The sequence below is a fragment of the Mus caroli genome, unplaced genomic scaffold (genome assembly GCF_978045245.1).
Source record: "Mus caroli unplaced genomic scaffold, Mus_caroli_1 scaffold_13, whole genome shotgun sequence".
Lineage (NCBI taxonomy): Eukaryota > Metazoa > Chordata > Mammalia > Rodentia > Muridae > Mus > Mus caroli.
This window is the reverse complement of record NW_028227268.1, coordinates 89,278,613-89,299,525: the sequence shown is the minus strand read 5'-3', so window position 1 is coordinate 89,299,525 and position 20,913 is coordinate 89,278,613. Positions and strand designations below refer to the sequence as shown.

Sequence of the window (20,913 nt, the reverse complement as noted above, 5' to 3'; positions counted from 1 at the left end):
AGATGATCAATTCTTTACTAGGATTGCACTCTCTGTCTTTCTGTGACTCTCTTTCCCTCTATGCAACTCCTCTCTTCTCTGTCTGTCTGTCGTCTGTGTTCATGTGTGTATATATGAATATGTGTATATAATTTGAGAACTAAATTCACAAATATAAAACCCAGGACACAGAGATCAATTTGTCTGAATAAAATATGCATGTAAAAGGGACAGACAGGGAGAGATGACTGTTGTCATGGTTTGGGCTGGGAAGACCAGACCAACTCTTACATAGAGTGGATAGCATATATTTAACAAGATCATAGCAGAGAATTTCCCAGGTCCAGAGATGGATACCAGACCCAAGGGTCTTAGAACTCCAAAGAGACAACACAGCAAAGACATAAACACATTATGCTTTAGTTAAAGCACTATTGATATGGAACAAAGAAAGAATATGGAAAATGACAGAAGAGAAACTCCAAGTCACATATAAAGACAAATCCATGAAAATATAGAGATTTCTGAAGAGAAACTCTAAGAGCCATCAGGGCATGAAATGATGTATTTCAAGATCTGAAAGACAATAACTGCCAGCCTTGATGACTATACACAGCAGAGCTACTCCTAACGATAGAAGGGAATGGAAAGACTTTCTGTTAAACAGAAACTAGAAGACTCCATGATTATAGAAGATACAGAAGGAATCTTACACACTGAAGAGAAATATAAACACACCCATGAGGTCACAGGGAAGAATAAATTGCACCAAAATAGATAAGCAACTAAGGGTTAGTAAAGCACCAACCAATATGAAAACAACAAAGCAACAGAAATCAGTACATACCTTTCAATAGCAACTCGTGATGGTTCCTGTTCTCTGATTATAAGATACACAACAGCAGACAGCATAGAAAATAGGGCCTAACTGTTAGTCATCTTTAAGAAATGTACCTTATTGCCAAAGACAAGGAAGCCTTAGGGTCAGAGGTTGGAAAAAGGTATTCCAATCAAATGGAACTGGGGAAAAAAGGTATAGTTATACTAATATTTCACAAAGTAGATGTCAAACTAAAGTAAAAGAGACAAAGATAATGTAAGGGGAAAAAGACCTCCTAAATTTCTAAACCTACACACATCAAACGCAGTGTAGTCAGCTTTATAAAGCAAACACTACTCGCTGGAAAGGCACTGACTGAACTCAAAAACATATTTTTTTATGAGTGACTACAATAATCCACTCTTAACAGCAGACAGGTCAGCCAGAACAACAGACAAGCATACGAACAAACAACAAACAAACAAAATCTTCCCAGAGCTAAATGATATCACAGATGAAATGGATTTAATAGCATCTATAGAATATTATACCCAAGTACTACAGAAGACACAATATTTTTCTGAAGACCATAGAATTTTCTCTAAATTGAGCCATTTTTTAGAACATGAAGAATTTCCTAACAGATACAAGAATATTAAAATGATTTCACATATCTTATCTGATCACAACAAAACAAGATAGGACATCAACTGGAAGAGAAACTACAAAAAATATTGAAATCCATGGAGACTTAAGAAGACACTATTTAAAGTTAACTAATGGGTTATTAAAGAAATCAGGAAGGAAAATGTAAAACTTGTAGAATCAAATAATGATGAAAATACAACATAGCAGGACCTGTGACTTCCCATGAAAGCAGTTTTATGAGTGAATTTTATAGCTGTATATTTTAAAAATCAAATGATCTCGAACAAGCAACTTAATGATGCACCCAGTGTCGGAGAACATTAAGAAGCTAAACCCGTAATCGGTGTATGGAAAGAAATCAGAAACACCAGTCAAGAAATTAATGAAACAGAAATGAAAATAACACAACAAAGAACCATCAAACAAAGAGTTTGTTCTTGAAAAAAATAAATAAACAAGACTCACAAAGCCTTAGTTAAACTTCCAAAAAAAGGGATAAAGACCCCAATTAATTAAATTAGAGATGAAAGGGAAAACCATATAGCAAGTACCAATGAAATGTAGAAGCTCATTAGCACATACTCTGCAAAGCCACTTTCATATAAATCTGAAAACCTAAAAGAAATGAACATATTTCTAGACTAACCTACTAATGTCAGCCAACAGGACTTAAAGCACTTCAACAGATATATTGCAAGCTGTAAATTTAAATCAGTAATAAAATTGTCTCCTAACTGAAAGCCCAGGCCTGGGGGGCAGGGGAGTATTTCACAGATGAATTCTTAAAAGTCTTTAAAGAAAAATTAATATCAATGCTTTTTAAATTCTTCTACAAAACAGAAAAGAAGGGAATGCCACCAAGCTCATTTTACGAAATCAGGATTATCCGGATAATCAAACTGGATCTGGATCTAACCGAAAGGAAAATTATCAGCAAATATACCTGATGAACATGAATGTAAAATTATTAGTAAAGTTCTTACAAATCAAACTCAATGATACACCAAAAGATCATTCATCATGATCAAGTTCCATTTATTCCAGAGATCGAAGATGGTTTCAATGTAGACATAGATTGAAGGACAGAAATTATATGACCATATTGCTAGGTAAAGAAAGGCCTTGGACAAAGTCCAGCATCTTTTCATAAAAATCCCGAGGAAGCTAAGAAAAGAGTGAGCAAAGTAATTGAGGCTTTATGTTATGGTGAACCTAGATCCAACATCACTCTAAATGCAGAAAAACTCAAAGCACCTCCTTGAAAATCAGGAATAAGACAGGATCCTTCCCTTTCTTTACTTTTGTTCAATAGAGTACTTGAAGTCTTAGTTAGAGCAATAAGACAAGATGTGTAATTAACAGGGACACAAATAGGAAAGAACTCTTGCTATATAAAAATGAACTTCAAATAACTCCCACTCCCAACTAGAACTTAGGCTAATTTAGCTTGTTTCTTTTCTAATACACATTTCCCACATGCACATCTGCTCACTGATTGGAATCATGTGCTACAAGGGATTTTTACCTATAGCTCTCCACTGGGCTTCACACTCTGCATTTCCATATGTTCTGTTGTCGAAATATATGTTCAGAGGTGAAACAAAATACATGTTAAGCATTAGTTTGTGTTACTGAAGTTTAGATCATCTCTAACTTTCCCTTAAACAATGTGACAATATTATGGTAGACACCTCTGAATGATGATCTACATGCAATACACGTCTTGTGGTAAGCCTAGGAGACAGTGCCTGATTAAAGTTGGATGAACAGTCTCCTGTCTGGCCCATGCTTTGTCTGGTAGTGGTGGGGGAAGAGAGAAATGGAAAGGACTAGGGCTGCTTAGGCAAAGCAGAGAGAAGTGGCAGCACTGGAGTTCAGGGATGATTCTGGGAAAAAAAGGCTAAAGTGGCAGACAGGAGATGACTCATGGTTCCAGTCAGGAACTTCTAAGAGAAATAGTGAAGTTAGGAGACAGGAAGATTGGCTATGGCTTTCTGAGGGGTCAGTAGAAGTCACAGGTGTCCATTTAAGTAGAAAGGTCTGATGACTTTCTCCCCTTTTCTCCTTTTCCCTCTCTCCCCCTCCTTTTCTGTCCCTCTCCCCATCCTCTGAGCTCCCCTGTGCCAGACCTTGTGCTGACTGATGAGCATCCCTAAGTAACAAGACATGGCCCCTGCCAGACCACAGGCTTCCAGTCTAACCAAAGAGTCAACTGTAGGCCTGGCGTGTAAGGAAAGAGTCCAGGGAAGGGGAACTTGGGAGTCCCTTCTCAGGTAAGCGCGATGACTGGAGTTGGGTGGGGTGGTTGCTGTGTCTGAGGTATGAAGAGTCTTCTGGAGAGCTACCATTTGTGGGAGGAGCCAAGTCATACAATCCCTGCATCCCAGCCACCTTTTGGAGAAGGCTCTGCCTTGAAGGCACATAGCTCAAGGAGCTAGCTTGTTTTGTCCTCAGTTCCCCTGTATCAAGGAGGCTGATAGTGGAGCTATCTTGACTGTGCAATCATGGCCTTGGCTTTGCTCTCTCATAGCCATCTCAGGCTCTCAGGAGCATGTTTGTACTCCAAAGTCTAAGATGCAGTCATCATGGAGACAATGTCTCTCACCTGCTCTTTATCTACGTCATGGTGCCCTGGGAGACAGACGCCATCAGGGGCTGGCAGATACTCTCCTGGGTCCAGCTTTCAGTCTGTAGAGTGTGTGATTGTTCTGCCAGGAGACTTCATGAATGAGGTTGGCTCTTTTGATAAGGGCAGCAGTCCCATGGGATCAGGGCTGGTGCCTGAGTAACCTTATTAAATACTTCATTCAAGGTCCCTTCTCCAAATATAACCACATTGGAGGGTTAGAACTTCAGCGTGTGAATTTTATGAGGGGCACCGTTTAATCTACAACAGAAGGCTGTTCCTCTAAAACAAGTCACAGCTCTGATCTTCTATGTGACATTGGCAAGTGCTCCAAGCTTCCAGGCATGGCCGATAAGAACAGAAAGCTCCCAAGTGGAACTGGGGTTAAGTTCCTTTTAAAGCCACAGGAGCAATTGTCATTCCTCTTGTTTCTGTCGCACTTGGAATGGCAGGCCACCAGTCCAATTCTTGTGAGTGGTGGGCAGAACTCACCAGCACATCTGTGAATCTCTGCAAATCCAATATGCCTCATGACTTAGAGATATCCCGAACGCTGAGTGACAGTTCCAAGCTGATGTGTGCAGATACTGAGAAGCAAGCCTGAACTTGGCTTGGCCGGCTAAGCACGGGAGGCTTGAGAACTGTCACTCAAACTGACCCAGGTTAATCAAAAGATTACATAAAAAATGTGAGATAGGCTAACCCCAGCCTCTTTGAGAAAAGCTCCAGGGCTCTATCTCCCTACTGGCTCTTGCTTATTTCTCTTCCTCCAAACAACTTCATCTAAGCATGGAATGAAAATTGGTCAGACTGGACTCCCAGCTGGAAATACTTGCTGAGTGGTGTTTTCTCCCTTCTCTCTGAAGTCCTGACTGCTTGGCCAATTTCCCCTCACTCTCTGTTATTTGACAGAAAGCAACCTGTAAGTAATGGTGTGGAGAGCTCAGGGCTGGAGGGTGGCAGCCTTCTCTGAAAATGTGATTCTTCAGTCTCAATGAAGCTCTTGACAACAAAACTCTAGATTCCAAAGTAAGCCTATATGTTTGTTGCCTCTTGCCTTCTTCACTAAAATGTGTGTGTGTGGTGTGTGTGTTTGATGTCTGTGGTGTGTATGTATGTGTGTATATGTGTGGTGTCTGTGTTTGTGCGAGGTGTGTGTGGTATGTGTTTGTGTGGTATTTGTGTGTGTTGTGTATGTGTGGTGTGGTGGTGGTGGTGGTGTGTGTGGTATGTGCATGTGGTGTGGTAGTGGTATGTGTGTGTTTATGTTTGTGGTAAGTGTGTGTGTGGTGCTGTGAGTGTGTATGTGGTGTGTGTGAGGTGTGTGTGTGTGTGTGTGTGTGTGTGTGTGAGAGAGAGAGAGAGAGAGAGAGAGAGAGAGAGAGAGAGAGAGAGAGAGGCTGGAACAAGATAAACCTTTCAGATCTGTGTCTCCATTAACCCCATTCCTTCCACTACCACCTTACTAATTCCATTAAAGTATGTATCTACCCATGGTTTAATCCATCGATGTAGTTAACAACCCACTTCCTAATGACTAGATGTGCTGGCTGTGGACAAAGCCTTCAACACTGGATTCATTGAGGGCATTTTATATCTAAGTTGTAACACCCTTCTTGTCTCTGCAGCTTAGGTCTCCATTTCTGTTTTTTATTTTTAAATTAGCCATTGGAATTTAATATCTAGAAAATATGGGGTTATTTTCTTTATTTACATTTCAAATGTTCTCCCCTTTCCAGGTCCTCCCTTCAGAAACCCCTATCCCATTCTCCCCTTTCCCTGCCTCTATAAGAATGCTCCTCCACCCACCCACTCCTGTCCTCCCACCCTGACATTTCCCTACACTGAGGCATTGAACTACCTCAGGCCCAAGGGTCTCTCCTCCCACTGATGTCCAACAAAGCTATCCTCTGCCACATATGTGGCCAGAGCCATGGGTTGCTCCATGTGTACTCTTTGGTTGATGGTCCAATTCCAGGGAGCTCCTAGGGGTCTGGCCTGTTGACACTGTTGCTCCCTCCATTTCTGTAAATGGGGCTCAGGAGAGCTCTCCATCTTTGAGGTTCTTGTGCATGTTAAGATGTTGGGTGAAACAGTGGGCACTGGCACAAAGGGCACATTGGGTGCAGAGCTCATGTACAATCTTTGCTTCACATGTAGGTGTTACATACTAAATGCCAATCCCAAATCTGGAACAATTGTTTGAAACCAGAAGTTCCTTCATTTGGGAGATGAACACATGGAGGCGAAGCATAGGGAAGCTGCTATTTAGTGAAACAGAGACAGATTTATCTTCTCATCAAAAAAAATCACCTGATGCAGCTCTATGCACTCATTGTGGGGGTATTTAGTGCTGGGGTCTCTGAAATATTGTTGATTTATTTTTATTGGCATACATTTGCTGTACACAGTAGTGGGCTTTATGCAGACATTTGAGCTCTCATGTAGTTTGACCACATTCATCCCTTCTGTACATTCTACATTCTTCCTCCTCTCTCTTTCTAGTCCCTTTTTTGATCAGATAGACCAACATCTACTTCATGTCATATATATGCCAATGCACGTGCATGCACACACACACACACACACACACACACACACACACACACAGTGGAGTTTTATTGAGCCATAAAGAATGAAATCACATCATTTTCAGAGAAGCAGATGGGACTTTAGGGTGAGTCTTTGGGAGTGATTAAGTCATGAAAGTGGAGCCTTTATAAAAGAAACCATTGGCCATCTCCTCTGTCCATTGATGTCAGCGCACAGACAACAGAAGAGAAGACCTAACATGTGGGTCACCTCCATCTCAGAATTCCAACTCTAGAATGGAGAACTAAATGACTCACAGTCACTCATTTGGGGCCATTCAGTACAGCAGCACAATGTCTAAGAAAATGTGACAATTTGGATTCATAACCATGTCTGATTCCAAAGTTGTTGCTCTTGGAACTCTAAAGGACACAAAATGCAGTCTCAGTTATGCAGGCAGAGAACTGGCTGATGTTCACAGTCTTTCTTCCCCTATCCTAACAGAGAAAGCAGGCTTTCTTCAGCCTCCATACTGCAGGTCTGTGGATTTCAGAAGCATGGTCACTCTTGGTGCTAACTGGCTTCCCCTGAGTTTCCCCTGGGGTTTTGGCTTCTTTCTTTCCCACAACTGGCCCAGGAGTCTCTACTATATCCCCACCACTGCTTTCTCCTTTGATAAGATCTCCTTAGTTTCTATATCGTCTGTGTGGTCCTCAGGCACTAGGTTCTTCAGATTGGGGTGTAGATAGACAATTGGGAGATCATGACCCCAGCTGAGCTGTAATGGTCATCACTGCAGGCACAGCAATAGACAGCCACATGGACAACCAGTGTAGACTGCTGCCAGGAAGCCCAAAGTAGACAGAGCATGAGGAAAACTCAGATGGGTACAAGATAGGGGCCATGATCTTGACACCCAACCTCATCAAAGGCATGCTACCTTATCACTTGTCAAACTTCAGCACCTAGGGTAGGAAGTCTGTGGATTTGGGGTGCTGAGAAATGGACAAAGACAAGACAGACTTCAAAAAGGGATGTCATGAAAAGGTACTGATACTGTCCCTACCAAGTTGTCATTGCTCAACTCTCATGTAAGTACTTGAGGTGTCTACTATCACAAGTAGAATGTCTGTGGGGAATCTGTTCAGCCATTGACAAACTCTCGATTAGAGAACTAGCCATCGATTGGGGGTGGCTTAAAAGACTTTGGTAGTATGGAGCTTGGAGACAGAAGGAGGACCTGGCTCATGTACCAATTTTTCTCCCATGTTTGGCCTCCCATCTTCCTGCTATTAGACACAGCTGAAGTACGTGAGGCAAGAAAAGTGGCCATCTTGAGCTTTACCAGGCCCCTGCTATATGCCAGGCAGTGTGTGTGTGTGTGTGTGTGTGTGTGTGTGTGTGTGTGTGTGTGTGTTATATGCTGTCTCAGTTGGACATGGGCATCACTGGCCTCATTGTATAAAGGAAGAAGGGGTTCAAATGGTGAGTGGCTTGCCCAGAGAAGTTCTGTCAGACTTGGCAGATTTGAACCCAGTTGTCTGGCATCGGCTCTGTGTGTCTTTCTTTATACCTTGTGTTCTTCTATGGTTGAAACAGCACTGCCCTGCCTTTAGAGTCTGGGTTGACAGAAAGGCTCAGGGAAGATCCAAGAACCCTAATAAGATTGGGGAAGGTGAGGGCTATAATGGACGAAAGGGGGCTTTGGGTCTCAGGGCTTCAGAGGGCCAAACAACACCTGGTTTGCTCCATTCTTCATTGTCCCCACATTACAGCCCTCAGTGCCCTCATGCTGTATAAGGGCCATTTCCAGCTACTTTTAATTTGGAACAAACTAGCTGCTCCCCCGTGGTCCTGAAGTTAATAGGATGTCTGTGCAGCATTGCCAGGCTAAGCATCTCTGAACAAATTATTCTTGCTTGCTTTTAGGGTTATCAAGGAGGGAGGCCAGGAAACTTCAGAGCAGTGGTTCTCAACTTGTCTAATGCTGTGACCCTTTAATATAGTTCTTCATATTATGGTGACCCCAATCATAAAATTATTTCATTGCTACTTGGTAACTATAATTTTGCTGCTGTTATGAATTATAATGTAAATATCTGATATGCAGGATATTTGATCTGTGACCCCTATAAAAGAGTCATTTGACTCCCAAAAGGATCATGACCCATAGAGAAACAGTGACTTAGAAAGCCACCTTTATCAGGTGGTGGGAGTTTGACTTTCATCTGACAATGGAGACCCGAGGGAGCACCTGGCCAGTTGAAATGGGTCAGTGCGGTGATGGACCTGTTGTCCAGGAGCAAGGATGGGGAACCTGACAGAACAAAAGCTACTGGATGTGGGCAGAGTCAAAGCAAGTATAGATCTCAGTGTGGTAGTTTTGATCTGAGCCTGGCATCTGGGTAAGGCCAAGAGCCTCAGTGGGTGAGCTTTCTGTATGGCAGGGCATCAACACTGTGGAGAACCTGGGACACAGGACTTGGGGCTGTCTAACATGGCTATAATTCAGGCTTATCCCACACTGCTGGGACAATGAGCTAATACGAGTGTGGTGGTAGGAACTCTGTTCCACTCATAAGAGGAAGAGCCCAAGCTAAGCTTCCTAAGAAGGAGGCAGTGCCTTTCCTATGGTAGATGTCATCATATCTCACAGATCTCAAGAGGTCATCGAATTCTCAGACAAGTTCCAGCTCCTAACTCAATGCCAGAGTCAGATGACCTAAAAACCATGCCTGTTTCTCAACAGATAAGAAGAGTACCTTTCATAGTTTCTTTATAAAAAGAGGAAGTTGTTTGGATGAACACACACACACACACACACACACACACATATATATATATATATATATATATATATATATATATATATACATACATATATATATCACCTAGCATCAGGCAGATGCCTTAGACCATCCACTTCTCCAGGAGGTAACAGGGAGTCTAAAGAGCTTGAATGTGACTAACTTCTGTCCCTGGCCTGTGAGTGGCTCATTTTCTTATAAAGCTTGTTCTTTAACTCGTCATTGTCTCCTGAGATTTGTCACAACTCCTTTAATGCAGGTGGCTTCCCTGAAGAGATCCAGCTGCTACAACAGTTCTCAACAGACTCACCGGCACAATGAATAGGAAGCTGGGGTGGAGGACTCTCTGCTGACAGGATGAGAAATAGCTTGCTGGGGCTTCTACAGCTTCATGAGTGAAGAAGAATGCGCCTGCTTTGTCTCCATGGGACCTGGCGTCTAGTGCCAGCTCTACTACTTTCCAGCTGGGCCAGGTAGTTTTAACTAATCAGTTTCCTTATCTGGTTAAGCAAGGATGGCAATTCCTACTTCCAGGCTTGGAATTAAAGACAGTCAAGGAAGATTCACAGAAGTAAAAGGAGGGCTCACCCTTCGACCTCTGCAGTTGTGAGGTGGACATCTGCCCTACTATCTGCTTGCCCTTACTTCACAATCCTCAGTAAAAACAAAAACAAAAACATGTTTGGTTGGCCTTGCTATTCTCAGATCAGAAGCAAGGACCTTTCCTCACTTGGGGACCATGTACCCTTCACTCACACAGCTGGTGAACAACAAAATTGGGATGCAAGCCCAACTGGCCTGAGGCAGAACCCATACCAGGTCCAAGGTCGAGCTTGTGAGGACCTGGGACCCAGTAGAGAGGAGATGTGGGGGAACAGCATGTCTTCAGTGGGTCTATAGTAAAGTATTTCTGTGCATGGAGAGCAGCATGGAGAGTTAAGGAGGAAGAAATTGAAAACAAGACTTTGTCCTTGACACAGATCTCAGCTCCCACAAACTTCTCTTGTCCCATTGCCTCATGGGTGGCCTGGATCGTGGTGCTATATGCTCTCCTGGGATACTCTAAGCTCTCCTCCTGCTTACTGTGACTTTGCTATCCTTGCTTTGGGTGGGAAAGTAGTTACATTGCACAAAAGGTGGTGCTTTGAACCTCCCCATTCAGAGTGTAGCCTGTGCCACATCGGCTCTCTAGTTCTCTGTTAAGGGCTAGGAATGAAGAAAGAGAAGAAGCTACCCCAGACCTCAGGTCTGTCCTAGCATGCAACCAGAGGCTAAGCTTATATAGTTGGTGCTAGCCAGGCTGTGGGAGTCACACAGAATCACCCTCCATGTGTGTGTGTGTGTGTGTGTGTGTGTGTGTGCAGGTTATAGGTTGACTGACAGCTAATATTTTTCTCAATTGTTTTCTGCTTTATTTTGGGAGCCAAGTTCTCTCAAAGAATCTGGAGCTCACCCGTCCAGCCAGACTTGCTGGCCCGCAGTCCCAAGGATCTTCCTGTCGCCACCTCCCTGCGGTTGTGATTATAGACGTAAGCCACCATGGCCAACTTCTGGGGGAATCTAAACTCAGGCCCTCCTGTTTTGGTGGCAAGGTCTTTCCCAGTTGAAGTATCTATATCTCTTCAGCCCAAGAACTGTGCTCTTACCTCTGAGAAAGGTCTGAAAGTATGAGAGGTACTCAGGTATTGTCTGATGGGCAAGTGAAAGGCTCTGTAGATAAAGACATTTGTCGAGAATCCTAATGACAAGGTGGATCCTGGGACCCATGTGGTGAAAAGAAGAAACCGAATCCTGCAAGTTGCCCTCTGGCCTTTACACGTGTGGCATGCACATATCAACAACAACAACAACAACAGCAACACAAACACACACAGAGACACACACACCACTAAGTGAAATAAAATTTTAAAAAAGAAGAAATATTTCTGTCCTGGGAAGGCCCTTTGGAAAGCAAGCTTGAGGAGATTAATTACTACCCAGTGCTATCACAGACTATTCTCAGGGGATTGCCATCAGTCCCCTGGACACCAGTGAACTAGAGATTAAGAGAGAGGGTATCTCTGAGTTCTCATAATCCCAAGGTACAGAATGTTACTAACAGCCACATTCACCCATATTAACTGGTACAGTAACAAAGGGTAATGATTCCACTTTATTAATTAAGAAACTTTGGGCAGAAGTGAGAGATCTAGCCCAAGGCTTTTCTGACAGTGTGGAGGCTACTGGGATGCCCCAGTCTGGTGCCTCCCATTGCATTTGTGGTTTGTGACAGCATTATTCTTGTTGTTTTTATTGTTGTTGTTTTATAATTACTTGTTTTTGAGCCAGGGTCTTCCTGTGTTGCCCAGGTTGACTTCCAGTTCCCATGGTCAAGCCATTCCCATGCCACAGCCCCCGCACAGACTCAGCCCTTGGACAGGCAGGCTCTTTGGGCATGTACCACCATGCCCAGCTTGGGAACTTGCTGGGATTTCATTTGTTTTGTTTTTGTTTTTTAAAGCAAAAGCAAATCACAGAAAAGAGATCTAAAACTACCCCCTGAAGGAGGCACTGAAGGAGGCAGAGCGCCAAATGTCTGCTTGCCTGGCTCCTCTCTGAGAATGTTTGAGACTGCACGAAAGTCCAGGTAGGGTCCTGAAGGCTTTGTGTAGCCAGGCTCTGTAGTCACTCTGGCTACAGTGAGAATGAAGAGCATGTTGTTTGCTCTCAGAGCATAAAGCTAGTGGGGAAGGCAGCCCTTCTGATACCACAGATAAGAGAGACACAGATCAAAACTGTGAGTGGGGCTATAAAGGCAGAACTTACAACCAGTGAGAAACGTGTGCAGGGAGACCTGAGCAATTGTTTCTGTAAAGGTAGGAAATCTAGGCCAGTTGGTACTTCAGACCAGGCAAAGTGGGTGTTGGCATCAAGGGAAGATGACCAAGGGCCAGGAGCTGGCTGAGGAGCTGGGCTTGAGCGTTCCTCATTCCCAAAGTATTCCCAGTGATGCTGAGAAGGGAGACGTCCCTAGACCAGAAAGAGAAGCATGAGAGATGTTTTCATTACCTAATTCAGGAAAGGACAGAGATGTATTCTTCTGTGGAGGGTTGGATTGTTGCAAATCTAAAACTCAGTGCAGTGAGTAGCAGAGAGCAGAAACCAGAATAAGAACAGTTATGCAAACATAATGTGTCCACACAGCGAGGTGCCGCACATTGGAAAGCTGTTATCCAGGAAGGTCTTTCTCAGCTGTCCAGATTCAACTCCAGCTCCTCTTGTCATCCCTGATTTAACAAAAAACAACACCTGGGGTCGTCAGTACAGCTCTCGCTGCACGTATCTGGATCAGAGCCCGGCCTGTGTAAACACTTAGTCCTTTCTGCAGAGCTGAGGCCATGGGTATAGGTAAAGTTCCAACACAACCCCAACTTTCCCCGCCTGTTCTGTGCTACCTCCCTGTGCCCCATGTAAGTCCCCACCAAGTCTCTTCTACGTCAGGTGGATCTTAGTTTCTGGGATTGTAACCAGGTGTGTGTGCATGTGTGCATGTGTGCATGTGTGTGCCCTCCCTCTCCACAGCTGGCTTTCTTAGAGATCACCATTTCACCTAGAGAGATCACATCTCTGGCAACATCAGCCTCCCTCTCCTGCCTAGCCCTGCCTTTCCACCTCAGCTTAGAAGCTACTGTTTAGAGAAGCCCCTCAGTCAGCCTGGGCATCTGTCTTCTGCGCTAATTACCCCTACCCCTGTTTGTGGACATATCAGCACGCAGTGTGACAGCTAGGTGAGGTCCATGTGGGATCTTTGTCCCACCAGACTCTGTTTTTCTTCAGGGAAATTCACATCTGTAAAATAATATGTGTATTATTTGAGTGTGGCCCATAGGAGGTAGGTGCTCAGTTCATAAATGTTGATAAAATATCTCCATCCTCACGTACTTAAATAATAACCTTTCTTCTCTAGCAAAATCTGTGTATCTCTTACACCACACACACACACACACACACTGCCAATCTTCCCTTTGCTGACTCACTTTCTCGTGTTCACCTCTCGGTTGCACAGCGTCGCTCTCTGGGGTATAGACCCACTTACAGTTATCTAAAGAGCTTTTGACCTTGGTACTAGAGAGGGGTGGGTCTGAGACCTCTACCATACATGCACACCCATCTCAGCCCCTGAACCCCTTCTTGATATCCCGATACAGCCATGCATTCCATGAAGGGAGTCCACATGTGGATTTCCTGGACCCTTGCAACAGTACCCGGAGATAGTCGGAAGGAGGTAATGAATTCATTTTACAGATTTAACCAACAAACCAACCAGCCAAACAAACAAACAAACAACCGAGCCACAGAGAGGCCATTGCCAGGTGACAACAACAGAGTGGAACCGTTCCTCTATCCGGGCTGGAGTTCTTTCTGGGACACGTTGGGGAGTGGAGGTGGCGTAGGATGTTACTTTACCTGTCAGTCCCTCAGTCCCAGAGGCTCTAGAACACCCTCACATGTATGAGGACAAATAGGGAACTTCTCTAAGTCACAGCTCCCTGCCTTTTCCTCCTGTATTTGAAGCCACTGAACATTGCTGCAGCTGTGCCCTGTGCAAGTTCTGTTCCCAGCTCCAGGTCTCCCCAACACTAGATGCTCAGTCCCCCAGGGGATCCTGGAAGGACAATGTCCTAGTTCTGAAAGGTAAGATTAGGGAGAAATGGGAAGAGGCTCTCATGATTCTCCCCACACCAGCCACACAATGGACACCGGCCAACCCTATGCAGCTGGGTATCTGGACGATGTCATGAGAGATGGCCACCCAGAGCTTTTGCCTCCTCGAGTTGCCTGGGTCTGTGGGCTTCAGTCCCTGAATATTGAGTCTGCAAACTCCAGTGTCTCTTCCCCCTACCCCCCCCCCAAAAAAAAAACCCTCATTCTCCCTTCGAGAGGGCATGAATATTTAAAGAGATTTTTTTTCCAGCCACCAGAACCGCAACACATTGCTGCTCTTCCTTTAAATTTATGTCCAGAAAGTTTGCCCGAGTTCCTCTCCATGTCCCACCCTCCATAGCATGGAATATCAAATGGAGTCCCTGAGAAGTTTGCCTCCTTTTTGCTAGGAGAGTTATCAGGGCTGTTGGCTGTGTTTAGGGGCTGAGGATGTGTGTGTAGTCCTCCTGATTCTCCTCCATGGCCACACAGAGAGTTAAATCTGAAAACCTCCTGACACTTCAGTACTTGGAGAAGCAAGATAATCAGGCACGGGGCGGAACAGTCGTGTGAGACAGCAGATCAGTGGACAGAGTCCAGGCGCACAGGACCCCCCGGGTCCCAGGGGGGCAGCCTCAGCAGTGACTGCTGAGCTGATCAGGATTCAGAGTTTGTTACTGCATAATGACTACTCCAGCCCCAGGGCCACCTCCTGATGGCCCCCTTCAGCATCTCCGCTGGGCAGAATTCCTCTCAGCCCACTGCATCAAATCTCTCTTATCAACAAGACACCATACTCCCAGGATAAGTTTTTAAAACTCCAGTCACGCCAAGCTGCTTCCGAGACTCCGGGAGGGTTCCTTTCCTCTGTCCATCTATAACCAATCAGCTACACATCACCAACTCCATTTCTAAAGTTCCGGGCAATTACAGCCTTCTGAGCTCCCTGGCTGGGCGCCCACCCGCCCAGAGCCAGGGCCCAGGTAGTCAATGGACTCTAGTCTCAGGCGCTTATTTCTCATCCTTCTTAGAGTCAAGACTCCTGCGCACCAGGAATGATACACTCAGCACACTGAGGCAAAGTGACCAGTCAGGTCACATCAAAGCAGGGCGCAGTAGTGGAAGCCAGTCTCCCTACCTTTGCTGAGGGTCCCGGTGATGAGTTTAAAGATGGTCTGGGCAAATTTCACGAACCCGAGTCTGCATCTTTTGGAGCAGCTGCTCATAGCGGCAGAGGGGAGGCAGGTTCTGCAGTCAGCACCCAGAAGGGATGGTAGACACCTCGTGTGCTTCTGGACCTTGGAGCCCGCCTAGGTGAACCCTGAGAGATGGATGCACCCCAGAAACCAGTCTCCTCCGGCACAGCTGCCTCCGCAGTGAGTCCAGCGCTGCATCCAGAGCCTGCAGGGCAAGCCCTCCCTCCTTCTCCACCCCCTCCTTCTCTTGGCCACTCAAGTCCTCGCCACAGGATCACCTCGGGACCTGCCAGGACTGGGCCAGCACTGCCAGGGTATCTCCGGCTCAGAGAAGACTCCACATGCGAGTGAAATTGAGCAGAGCAGGGAGGGAGGAGCTGGAGCCCTCCCAGGCTTTGCTGACAGTCTTGCCTACATGGCAGCGGTAATGTAGCAATTAATACTCTAGTCAGAAGGGAGGGACTACTACACAGAAAACACGGCCCCACAGCTCCAGCGCTCCGCAGGCTCACTTGCCAGCTCACGCTCTCTTCCACTCTGTCTTTCCCCTTTAATCTAACAGATCAATTCTTGGAGCCTTGATCTGGATCTAGGAGAAAGCCCCACAGAGCAGGAAGCCGCAGCTGCCCCGGGTACTCACTGGAAAGTTTGCAGGCAACCTGGGACCAGAGAGGCCAGGCAGAGCGGAGAGCTGCCCTGGGGAAGCTGATCCGTATATCTTGGATGGAGAGAAGGTTGTCTCCACGTTTAACAACCTAGCATCCACGCAGGGCAGGTGCTATCTGCTTCCCTGACTCAGAACGGCCAGTGGTGCTATCTCCTGGCTTCAGGGACCCCCATCTCAAAGGAACTGCTGAATCCCAGTCTCTGTCTCTGCAAAGCGTGCATGAGTCCACACTGCCTCACAGGGATGGGAAAGCAGCACAGCTAGCCTCAGAAAGATGTAGAGGGGTGACAGAGCTTTAAGTAAGTTGACCACAGTGAAATACCATCAACAGAAACTGTAAGCCTTTTGTAAAGTTCAACCATTGTGTAATAAACACTTACTTGCCTTGTATTTTGTGTAAGAAAGACTGCGTGGGACAGAAGGGACCTCACGGGACACATCAATGCTCCACAGTGGCTCTCCTTCACTTTCTTGGTGACTCAGAAGGTCACCGTGGGGACCTGAACCATCAGCATCATCTCTGGATGCTCTGTGTCTACATGTGGGCAGCAGTTATAAAGCACACCTCCTTTGAACCTGGTCTCTTCTTCTGCCCCAGCTCCTTCCCCTGTAGCGTGAAGTAGAGCAATATGTTGGCTCAGAGCTCATGAATGGACAGAATGTTAGACAAATCATTCCCAGAACTCATGCTTTGTGCCATCTGGTCTTGTCTCTCCTGGTAGCAACAGGGAAGTAAATCTTAAAGAAACAGACCTCTGGGCCACCAACTGAGCTCAACCCAAGGAGAGTCCCAGGAGATAGTCTACAAGCTTTTCTCTAGGTCCCCAATCTCTCCAGCTTTGCCAGTGTGCTATGGTACCATTTATACAGCGATGCTGACAGAGAATATTTCACTGTGCTTGATGCCTTAGCTTCCGAGACTGCTATGTAATCAACCCTTTACCTTGAGGCATTAAAAACCCCTGTTATGACACACAGAGAATCTGGGGATGTAAATGGTTAATCTTTTATTTACTTGTTTACTTGTTCAATATTTACTGAGCTCCCGAATGCAGGAAAGAGCTGGTGGGAGCCTGCTTTCAGAAGCTGAAGCCAGTATCTGATGTCAGCAGCACACACACATCCCCTGCTAAAGAAGCTGGTGTGTGTCATTAAGCATCCTTTGTCTTTCACCTTCCACTCTATCTGGGGCACCTTGTCTATTGGACAGTGTCAGCCATATGCACTGTGAGTCTTTCTCCTCCGTTGGCCTGTCTACATTCCAATGTTTCCTGGAAGCACTCTACACACATACGCTGAGGTATGCTTTGCCAATTCTCTATGCGTCTCTCAATACAGACAGGCCAACCACTGAGATTCACCACTACTCTTGGTCCTTACTGCTTGGCCTCCAAGGTTTAAATAAAAAAGAACACGCTCATCGGAGTGTCTGGTATGGTACGCACTAAAGTTTATTTTGCTAATTGCAGGGCTTTTACAGCTGCTTCCATTGATTGGCCTGCTTCTGGGCTGCTACTGTTACTACCCCTGTCCTTAGGACACTACACCACTGGACAGGGATGCCATTCACAGTCAGTATTCTTAAACATATACTGCTTGCCCTGACCTGTGGGATGTGTGCGAAGCTACAGAGCAAGAGTAAGATGGACTCTGCCTGAATATAAACCCGGTACAGGAGTTGCTGTTCATACCAAGTAAGGGTGTGAGGGAAAGCAACCTGAAGACCATAGGGCGTGGTGAACTGCACAGGGTGGTAGATGGAGAGGCAAAGCCATATCATGGGGAAATGGACAGAGGGCACAAAGGCAGAGCCTCATGGTCTCTGGGCATCACCAGGCTCGGCCCTTTCTCTTCTCCAGCAGCAGTTCACACTCCAGCGTTTGGATTCTTCTCTGCTCTCTACAAGCACTAAGCATTTGAACCCTCAGTCTTAGATGAATGAGTCAGGCCCAGAAAAGGGCAGCAGCACCCAAAATCCCACACATTGCTATCCCCAAAATGTAAGCCAGGAGTTCACTGTGCCAAGAACATTAGTAGAGAAGGAAGCATTGGGCCCACAGTAGGAGAATACAGGACAAAACTCATGCTTGAGGAGTATGCTACTCTGCAGGAAACTGGAGACAAAGAGGGTAAGAACACTCACTGGGCAAATGGGAGGATCTGAGATTGGATTCCAGCATCCAAGTAAATGCTGGGCATGGACACATGGGTGCCTGTGACCCCTAACACTGGAGAGCAGGGTCAGGATGACTGCTGGGCTTGCTGGCTACCACCCCTCTCCAGGTCCAGTGAGACGTCCTGTCTCAGGCAAGTAATGTAATAAAATGTAATAAAATAGGATACTTAATCTCCCCCACCCGATGTCCTCTACATGTGGCAGCAATGATATATAAGGCACACATGCATACACACACACACACACACACACACACACACGCGCACACACCACAAAGAGAAAGAATGAGAGAGAGAGAGAGAGAGAGAGAGAGAGAGAGAGAGAGAGAGAGAGAGAGGAGAAAGTAGCTGAGGATTCAGGTAGCATGAGGGAAATTAGCTCACTAGCAGGCTTTGTAATTAGCCTCTGTGCTGCAGATGTGCATTACCTGGGGACACAGGAAGCCAGACTTGCTCTCCACCTGACTCCACTCACAGGAATCTTCACACACCCACACCGGTTCCAGGAGGAAGTGGGACAGGCAGATGGGGACTCTAGGTAGTCTCTGGTCCCCGAGAGTACACTGACTTACCTGAGTGCAAAAGAGGCAGGCATGCCTTTCTTCCAATAGTTAAGAGAGCAGGAAGGCTGTCCTCCAGGGGACAGGAGTGGCACCACCATCCACTGAGAGCCTTCTCTGAGCAAATGCCCTGGGTATTCATTCTTCATAACACAAACCCGTATTAGAACTATGTGAGGCACCGATCATCTTCTCACTCGTTCTACAACCTAGAGAGAAAAGTAATGAGAGAGAGAGAGAGAGAGAGAGAGAGAGAGAGAGAGAGATGGAGAGAGGGCAGAGGGGAGAGGAAGAGGTGAAGGAGAGGGAAGGCCTTACTGGGTATTCCAGGCTGACCTAGAATTCTTGTGTAGACCAGGCTGGCCTTGAACTCACAGACATCTGCTTGCCTTTGTCTCTCAGCCTCCCAAGTGAATACCAGGGTTCCAAATGAAAGTGAATAGCATCTTTAGAGAGCCGTGTTTGCCTTGCTACCAGAAGAAACAAGCAGTGCCCATCATAGCTGTAAACTTATGGAGAAAACATATTCCCTGACCGAAGAGAAAATCTTTGCATGGTCATGGTTGTAGGGTGGGGAGAGGAGTCATCGAGGGAGGCAGCCGGAATAGAGGCAGCTGCTGTCCAGCCAGGAAGCAAAACACAAGAGCTCCTTGGTAGAGCATTTTATGGAGGGACTTAGGAAGCTGGTGCTGTGAGACTCAGGAAACTGACAGAGACCTGGAGGACTCACAGAGTGACAACGGAGGAACCAGATTCTACCTCTAGAGATGGACCAGGAAGACAAGACACAAAGAAAGAGGATGACATCCCCTGGTTGTAGCAACTTGACAGCAGGACCTGGGAAGGCAGAGGCAGTCCTCCCAGGAGGGGGAAGGGGGTGTTGCTGGACGGCTCAGGGGGTCTCTGGCAAGAATGATGAGAATGATACTTTTTGGGGTAGTTAAAAATCACAATGATGGTGATGCATGCTGGCAGGAGAGGACATTCTTCCAGAAACAGGTTCCTCCCTCCAACCAGAGCTTCACATACTGTGCTCCAGGCTGGCATGGGACTGCCAGCAAAGCAGATATATGGTTCCCAGCTGTAACCTGAACATCCCAAGTACATCAAGGAAGGAGGAACCTCTGGCTTGGTCAAACCCTTAATAACCAGCGTGGTCTATATATCTTCTTTTCTAATATCCCACAATCCCTTTGCCCTCACTTATTCACTCAACAAATATTTATCTTATTATATCTTATTATCATATATGTATGTATATAGCTACCTACTATGAGCCAGTCAGTAAGAATCATCAACTGATAAATATAAAGCCCCTTCCTATATGGAACTTGCACTATAGAGCTTGAAGGGCAGGGGCTGCTAGGGTCACAAACAAATGAGGAAGCAGGGAATTCTGAAATGAAAACACTCAGTCTGTGCCTTAAAATCAGCAGGACAGGAACTTCCTAGAACTTGCTGGTCAGCTCCTAAGGGAGCAACTGTGCAGGGTAGACTCAGGGGCAGTCACGAACATCACACAAATACAGTCAGGATTTGTTTCTCGGGCCCAGTGTGGTCTGGGTGTTAGATTTGGGGGCTCTCACCTCAGTGATAAAGTCATGAAGCATTTGGATGCCATTAGTTATTTTACCTGTTTATAGATAGATAAGAACTTAGAGGCCCAGGTGAGGCTCAGTGTAATCTCATGGAGGGCCACAGATGAAATCAGTGGGCCAGTGACTGATCGGGTGGCCGCCAGAGGAGAAGCCCCTAGAAATCATGGAAACAAAAACTGGTACAAGTCTTGGGAGGATGAGGGGAGGGGAGAGAGCAAGTTGTAGATTTTAGGTATCTTAGGGGAGGGCACTATCCCTGGTGAGTGGGGATGGGGATGGGAACCCCGGGAGAAAAGGGTAGAACTGGGATTTTCATAAATAATTTATTCTCATTGCTGCTAAGGAAGAAAATAAGCCTAGCATCTCAGTAGACTCCAAATATTAGCATTTAAATGCAGGCTTACATAGGTGGGTTTAAAAAAAAAACAATTTCCTGAGATTTAAATCCGATTTTATTTTTCCTCTAAGCCTAAGAAAAATCAGTTCTGCTTGAGTGTGGGCCTGTGAGAGGATTCTGTTCGCTCTAGGGTAGAGCAGCTCCACGTTCTCTATGGGAGTTCGCAGCTTCTCTGTGTTATAATTGTGAACAAATGATGCCTGAGAAGCCACGGGCAATTCATCA

General features: G+C 45.8%; 1 protein-coding gene across 1 annotated transcript in view; it reads right to left on the bottom strand.

Annotated features, from left to right (window-relative positions):
* Nucleotides 1-15,502, bottom strand: part of Kcnip1 (potassium voltage-gated channel interacting protein 1) — a 362,542-nt gene extending 347,040 nt beyond the window's left edge. Inside the window, exon 1 of the mRNA XM_021175757.2 lies at nt 15,234-15,502. Within this exon, the coding sequence (XP_021031416.1) occupies nt 15,234-15,321 (88 nt within the window). The 5' untranslated portion in view covers nt 15,322-15,502. The remainder of the gene's footprint in view (nt 1-15,233) is intronic.
* Nucleotides 15,503-20,913: the final 5,411 nt, after the last annotated feature.